General features: G+C 45.3%; 1 protein-coding gene across 1 annotated transcript in view; it reads right to left on the minus strand.

The window, feature by feature from the left end:
- Positions 1–8137, minus strand: part of PLK1 (polo-like kinase 1) — a 16004-nt gene that overhangs the window by 7528 nt on the left and 339 nt on the right. Inside the window, exons 2-6 of the mRNA XM_006892687.1 lie at positions 8027–8137; positions 7190–7358; positions 6358–6502; positions 4838–4931; positions 2888–3107 (exon numbers count right to left, since the gene is read on the minus strand). Coding sequence (XP_006892749.1) covers positions 2888–3107; positions 4838–4931; positions 6358–6502; positions 7190–7358; positions 8027–8137 — 739 coding nt within the window. The remainder of the gene's footprint in view (positions 1–2887; positions 3108–4837; positions 4932–6357; positions 6503–7189; positions 7359–8026) is intronic.

The raw sequence follows: 8137 nt of genomic DNA on the forward strand, positions 1-8137 counted from the left end.
CCAGATGGCTTCACCAGTGATTTCTACCAAATATTCAGAGATGAACTATCACCAATTCTACTTAAATGATTTAAAAAAAAAAAAAAATAGAAAAACACTCCCAGAGTCATTCTATGAAGCAAGTAGAATTCTAATACCAAAACCAGGCAAAGACATTACTAAAAAAAAAAATAAATTACAGTCCAATAACTCTCATGAAAATAGAATAAAAAATCCTTAACAAAATCCTAACCAGCAGAATCCAACAGCACATCCAAAAAATAACTCATCATGATCAAGTGGGATTCATAACACGTATGCAGGATGGTTCAACACAAGAAAACCAATCAATGTAATTCATCACATAAACAAAGCAAAGAATAAGAACCACATATGATCCTATCAATAGATGTAGAAAAGGCCTTTGATAAAGTCCAATACCCCTTCCTGACTAAACACTCAACAAAACAGAAATAGAAAGGAATTTCCTCAACATAGTAAAAAAAAAAAAATATGTAAAACCAATAGGAAACTTCGTTCTCAATGGAGAAAGCCTAAAGACTCTTCCCTTGCAAAAAGGGACCAACAAGGTTGCCCACTGCCACCACTCCTATTCAATAAAGTATTAAAATACCTGCTGGGAAGGGAGCTTTGGTGGTCTAGTGGCAAGAAGTCATACTGCAATCCAAAGGTGCATGGTTCAAATCCACCAGATGCTCTGCCGGAGAAGAAGGGGCAATCTCCTCCTGTACCAGTCAAATCTGATTTGATGGTAACACAACAAGAAGGGTGTGGGGGGTGAGAAAGTACTTGCTAGGGGAATGAGGCAAGAGAAGGAAATGAAAGGCATTCAAATTGGCAAAGAGGTGGTAAAGCCATTTCCATTCACAGATGATATATATGATAGTGCATACAGAAAATCCCAAAGACTCAACCAAAAACTGTTAGAGCTAGTAAACTAATCTAGTAGAGTGGTAGGATATAAGATCACAATAGGAGGGGGAAAATCAATAGGATTTCTCTACAGTAACAAAGAAAACATGGGAAAAAAACCAAAGAAAGCAATACCATTTACAATAGCCAACCATAAATTGAGATTATCTGGGAACAAACCTAACTGGAGACACAAAAAACCTTTAAGGAAAACTACAAAACACTTCTACGAGATACAGTAAGAGATCTTGTTGTTGTTATGTGCCCTAGAGTCGCCTGTGACTCAAAGAGACCCTATGTACAAACAGCTCCAAACCCTGCCCAATCCTGTGCCAATCTCATTACCCCAGTCACTGAATTGATCTATCTCATTGAGGGTCTTCCTCTCCTGCGCTGTCCCTCCACCCTCCCAACCCTCCCAAGCATGACATCCCTCTCCAAGGACTGGTCCCTCCTTGCAACATGTCCAAAGTATGTCAGACGAAGCTTCGGAATTACTAAATGGGAAAATATTTCCTGTTCACGATAGGAAGTCTTAATGTAGTGAAAATGACAATCCTAGCAAAAGCAATCTGGGGATGGGTGGGTGAACGAATTAGGAAAGATCCAATGGGGACATGAAAAGGCTGGTAACAGAAGGCATGTATCATGCTGAATAATTGTATAAAGCATAATGTACTTAACTGATAATCTGAAACACATTACGAATATAGGAACGTGTGAAACACAGTGTACATGAATGATACACAATATACATCAATTTTGCCTGTGAACCAAAACTAAAGGGGGGGGGGGAGTTAAAACAACAAAAACCTTAACACCTTTAAAGAAATTCCCCATTCCTTAGGTCACTGGTTTAAAAAAAAGAACCAAAACACAAATTAAAAAACCTTACCCTTAATTAATTCAGAATAATACCCCCAACAGAGACTGAGAAAAAAAAAAGGACAGATGAAACAATATAATCAAAGCTTTCTTCAAGGCTTCATTGTTGAATATGTTGGTGCATGGGATCCACTGTATTTCATGCCTTCTGTGTATATTTGAAAACATTCTTGTCGCCCACCTCCCCAAAAAAATAAGCTATGCATCAGTTTTGTTGTGAACTATTTTAAACAATCAGAAAGCGGGAAGACAGCTGTTATGTAGATTCAGTCTTGTATCCCATGCCCATCTCAGTCTATGTGGCTGTTTTAGTTTTCCTCTCTCTTTCCAGCCCTCTGTGTGTAATATTAGGTATGTTTTTTGGTGAGAAAAATTTGTATTTAGAATTAGCCAGCTGCACTCAGTTTAGATGATCCCAATATTATTGGCAACATCCAAAGCATCATCGTCAGGAGCAAGTCGAACATAGGCCTTCTTCTCTCCATCAGGCCTAATCAAAGTGTTGACCTTGGCCACATCAGTGTCCAAAGAAGTTACAGCTTGTTTAATTTTGGTGCTTGTTGGCTTTGACATCCACAGTGAACACAAATGTGTTATTATCTTCTATCTTCTTCAAGGCTGACTCAGCGGTCAGGAGAAACTTGATGATGGCATAGTGGTCAAGCTTGTTTCCGCTGGGGGTGCTCTTCACGACTGCCTTCTTGACCTTTAATGCCTTTGCTTTGGCTACAGTTTTGGGAGGGGCAGGAGATTCCTTCTTTGCTTTAGGGGCCATCTTTGTAGAAAGGCTAAGTATATATAGGTGCATTGGCATTCTGCTAAATCTGGGAGTTAAGATTCATTTTCTTTTTATTAAGATTCATTTTCTTATACTTGAGCCCACGAGCCTGTTGGAGTCATGGTCAGGCTTGTCTTTGCTGACAAGACAAAGAGGACAGAGAGGTATTTGCCACAGGAGAGTTATCTGTGACAGGGTAAGTTATTTGCTGACTCCTCTTCCAGGATCCCGGAGGTCCAGGGCTGAGCCACACACACACCTGAAACCTAAGCTTTTTAAAGAGACCCCCTGTCAACCAGACCTTACGTTTACCTTTATTGAGGACTGTGAGAGGCTTCCGGCTGCTGGAGTCCAGGTTGCTGGGAGCAATCGAAAACCTAGGTGGGATGGTGAGGCAGGTGACAGGGAGACGGACAGGGATGTAACCAGAAGTGAAGAAGTCATCGTTGAGCAGCTCGTTAATGCTCGGGCGAGCAGAGGGATCCAGCTGGAGCATTTTCTGGATAAGGGAGGCTGCTACAGGGTTGATGTGCTGCAGTGAAAGAGAGTCGTGAGCCAGATGTGACAGAGCATGTAAAGCAAAGCTTAACCATTTTGATGGTGTTTTTTTTTCTTCTGAATTTTCTCAAGCATAATAAAAGTTGCTTACCCTTATCGTACAGAATAGAAACTGTGGAAGTCATAAAGATGTGGGTTCAAATCCCAACTCTAACCTTCAAAAGTAGCTAACCCAAAAGTGGAGCCTCTGGTGGTTCAAATCCACTAGCAACCTCACAAGATGAGCAAATCTCCTCTTGTGCAATTTATAGCCTCCAAAAATTTACTGGAAGGTCAGCTATGAGCTAACAGCAATAAGGTGGTAGCTATTTGATGGGTTGGGTTTTTTTTATAAGCAATCTACATATTCAATGCAATTGCATTGGTGAGGCTGTGTATTGTTAAGTCAGAACCAACCCATAGCTGACCATCCAGTGGGTTTTCAGAGGCAGTTAATCGCAAGGGAGATTTCTCATCTTTCTCCTGCAGAGGAGCTGGTGGATTGCAGTGCAGCTTCTCGCCACTAGGCCACCAGAGCAGCTGGGTGTTTTGACTTTTTCAATGTTACTTTGGGCAAGAAACCAGGCTTTCTAAGTTCTTTGTATCATCAACTGTAAAATGGGCAGATAGCACCACTAGACCTTAGAAATTCAATGAGCTATAACCTAGCCAAAGGCACAATGACAGCAGTCAAGTATTAACTACATACATAACTATGTGCCAGGAAAGTGTCCAAGGCACTAAGTATGTTAATGCATCCATCTGTGAGCTGGGGAGGGAGTTCCATTCTCATTCCTCTTTTGCACGAGGAAACAAAAGCATAAAAGGTTCAGTGCCTTGCCTAAGAACACTCACCCAACAACGCTGTTTACACACCAGGAGTCTAGCTGGCTTACGCATCCACATGCTGACTGACACTGGGTGGCAGAGTCACTCCTTCTGCCTTTTATGGGCAGACAGGGTTCCTGGCTACACACAACAGGACTGCCAACTAGAAAGCAGGCGTGAGCCAGGCTTGGGCAAGAACACGCTGCTCCTCTACAAGCATTCATGCCGGTGGCTGTAAGAGCAGAGACCACTTTGCTATTGGGTTCAGAGTGGCTGATGATTCTAGGAACATTGAACCCAAACAACAAAACCAAACCTATTACTGTTGATTCCAACTCAGTGTGGCCCTACAGCCTGACAGGGTTTCCCCAAGGCTGAGAACTTAATGGAAAATCGTTGTGTGTTGTCAAGTTGGAAGTGTGACCCATAGCTGACCCTCCAGCAGGTTTTCAGAAGCAGTAAACTGCACAGGAGGAGAGTAGACTACTGCGTCTTTTCCCTGCAGTGGCAGGCAGGTTCAAGTTCATAGGTGAGCACTTTAGCCACCGCACTACCAGGGTGCCTTAAGATCCTCGGGAGTGGTCCATTTTCTAGATGTGTAACTGTGGTCAAGAGATTCAGACCATTTGTTTAAGGTGCTCTATCTAGCTGGTAAGTGACAGAGCCAATCTGATCAAAGCAGTGCATTTTGAAAATTCAATACTTCTGTCTCCTACTTGTTTCTCAATTTTTTGTTTTAGCCTTTTAACACATTTGTTGGGTCATACCAACTCTGGGAAACTACAAAGTCTCTAACTTGGAACAGCAGCTAAACGAATTGGGTCCACAGGATACAGCTGGATTCAATAAACAGCTTAAGTAAACAATAAACAAAAAGCTTAAAATATTGTTAGTAACCTTGGGAATACTGTATTCATTCTTCTTGATCCGGAGGTAGGTCTCTTTCAGACATGATGTCTCAAAAGGCGGCTTGCCCACTAACAAAGTATACCTGTAAGTATAAGACAGATTTAGCTCAAGGCTCTCAGTCAAAATCTAGGTGCAGAAGACTAAGCCTCCTCTAGGTCTAGGGCTTCTGAAATCAGTTCCCAAGTCCACACAGCAGCCCAAGAGCCAAGACCTGGGATAGGGCCTCAGTATAACACTGGAGTGATATCAACATTCTTAGGGTCCAGTGATTTTTTTCAACTCCAGCATACAGTATTAATTAACTTAGCACTCCAGAAAGGCCTCTCGGGCTACACAAAGCAGGTTCAAGTAAGCAAGCTCCCAACTCTTACAGAAGCAGCTCTGTTTTGTTATTCTGTACTTAAGGTTCGCTATTTTTATTGGGGGGGGGGGGGCACTACTATAAAGAACTATGAAAGACATTGCCACATCTCATTTCTAACTCTCCAGGATGCAGGGTCAACAGAAATGGCAGCACCTGAAAAGCCCCACAAAGCTGCACACCACATAACCTCTGCTCTGACGGCCTGGGCCTGAACAAACCACAGGCACCCCCAACATGGGGTCAGCTCCCCACCCGATGCCACTCTCCAGATGCAGAGACCAGCTTATCTAATGTGGGACTCTGATCCACACTCGGGATTTGCATTTCTAACAAGTTCCAGCAGCTGCTGCTTCGTCTGTAGACCCCCATAAGTAGTGAAGGGCTAGAGTAAAAAGTTTATGGAAAAATTCTGACTAGCATGGGTCCTTCCTTCCTGGAGCCATGGCTCAGACTTCAGGAATCTTCTAGAATACTCCAAAGTAACAAGATAAGAGAAATGAGGATTCGTTTTTAGGCTATCTGTCCTTTTTACCCCATTAATCAACCTCCATGTAATTATCACAACTTCAAGCCACCAGGACACTGGTCCCCCCAACACCCTTAACCTTCTCCTCAGCTCTTCTGCTGAAGAACTGGCCTTCACAATGACTGGTTCCCCAACACTTTGTAGTAACCTGATCAAACCACGTCAGTGATGGGGGCAGCTCCAGTTTTATTTTTTGTAGCATTTACCACTGTCTGCTCACAGACCAAGATCTATAAATTAGTCAAGGTTGAGTGGGGCAGAAGCTCCAATTCCTCTTCAGGTGGTAACGTCTCAGACCAACCTTTCTCAAATCACCTGGATGGTTTATAGCTTTAAAGGTCAGTCTGATGCCTGTCGCTAACCTGGTGACTGACTGTGCCACAAGACCCCACAGCCAGTGAATAAGGTCAGCAGTTACTCTTCGAAAGCTCTAGCACACCAAGGCAACAATCAATACCCAAGCATGACTCTAGCCTCGATTAGACCATCTAGGCCAGCTGTCCTTTAAAACAGCTTCTATTTAAGGTAAACTATCCCCAGGGAAAAGCTGGTCAGGTAAAATAACCAAAAAGGGCCCCTCCAGAAGCCAAGTGTGTCCTGAGACAATTTTCAACTTACATGATACATCCAATGGACCACACATCCACCTCGAAACTGTGCCCTTTCTTGCTCAACACCTCGGGAGCAATGTAATTAGGAGTCCCACACAGGGTCTTCTTCCGTTCCCCATCATACTCAACTTTGGTGGCCAGGCCAAAATCCCCTGGGACAGAAAGATGAAGAGGGGGAGATCAAATGCCAGTTTCTGCCAACTATGGACACAAACAGCTGGTTCAGATTGGACCATCAAGCTCCACAGTCATTTGGTCTCATAAGTCCTTCCCCCTCGCACCCAGAGAGGCTTTCCAGGGAATCTTCCCACTTGCTGACCCCAAGGTTGCACCTCCCAGTTTCCCTAAATCCCTTTACAAAATAGGAAGGCTTGGCTTCTAAAAGGCAACTAGATAAGAACAGCAAAATTCAAACCTCCCCCAAGAATCAATCAAGGAAACTCATGACTGCTGCTTGACCAGTCTATGAGGCGTCAGCGGAGGTGGGAAAGGTGGTTGACTGGAGGATGTCTAAAGTGGCAGGTGTTTTAGTCCGGAAAGGGGCTGCGTGGAGGGAAAGCTATTTCTATGCTCCTGGGGCTTTTATCCATTTAGAAAGGGCTTCAAAGTCACAATTCCATGTCACCTCCCACGTGAAAAAAAAAACCACCCCAACTCTTTTTTTAGGAAATGCACTGCACGCAAGAAACTTGCAGGCTCTTTGTATTAATTTCGAGACTGAAAGAGAAGCACCAGGAGCAATCAGTACCTGAGATTCCCATCGTCCTTCCGCCTCTTCCTCATGCACCTTCCAGAGGTGTGCCACCCCACCCCCATCCCGTGCAGGTCCAGCACCTCACCTATTTTCACCTCCAGATCTTCGTTCAGAAAGAGGTTGCCCAGCTTGAGGTCCCGGTGAATGACCCTATTTCGGTGCAGGTACTGGCAGCCCAGGACAATCTGCCGCAGGTAGTAGCGGGCCTCGGGCTCGGTCAGCGCTTTCCTTCGTTTGTGCAGCTCCAGGAGAGACTGGGCCAGGTTTAAGAGGCAGAAGGGAGAGGCAGGATTTAGGGCAGTGCGTGGAGTTACTAGGGAAAGGCAGCTCAGGTCTGCACCCCCAAAGGGCAGGCCGAGCGATAGGGGAGGGGTCTTAGCAGGTACTTCCCATTCCGTCTCCAGGGGAGCTGCAAGCTGGGCCCTTGCTCTAACCCTGTTTACAAGACCTCACAAACTCCTCTTCCCCTTCCCCCATTCCACCAAGCACCATTCTACCAACATCCTTATCTGGGTCCCCTCTTCCAGGCCCGATCCGGAAGCCGAACCCACAGTATCCAGCCCCTCCTGCGCCTCTGAGCTTTATCTCTATGCAGACTTCTCTCCCCGGAAGTCCCAACATTGGGCACTCCAGCTTCTCTGTGGCCTGCTGCCCAGTCCCAATCCACAAACGCCAGATCTCCAGCATCCCTAACCCTGAACTCCTCCCATAGCAACTCTCAGTGGCCAGGCGTCAAGTACCAGCCAGTCCTCCCCTTTCCAAACGCCTGGAAATCCCCTCTCCAAGCAGTTTCCAATGTCAAACACCACCCCAGGGCTTCCCCTAGAGTCAGCCCTTCCTCCCTAGCAGCTCCCGGTCCCCAGCGGCCCAACCCTGCCTGCCTCCCCGCTTCCACCAGCTGCAATCCAGCAGCGACTCTCACCCTTCGACGGCAAAGCTCGAGCACCACGAACACGAAGTCACTGTCCTCGAAAAATCCGTGGAAACCAACGACATGCTGATGGGCGAGGCTGCGGTGAATCGCTATTTCCAT

Source organism: Elephantulus edwardii, unplaced genomic scaffold (genome assembly GCF_000299155.1).
Source record: "Elephantulus edwardii isolate Elephantulus edwardi_28Jun2011 unplaced genomic scaffold, EleEdw1.0 scaffold00117, whole genome shotgun sequence".
In the NCBI taxonomy this organism is placed as follows: domain Eukaryota; kingdom Metazoa; phylum Chordata; class Mammalia; order Macroscelidea; family Macroscelididae; genus Elephantulus; species Elephantulus edwardii.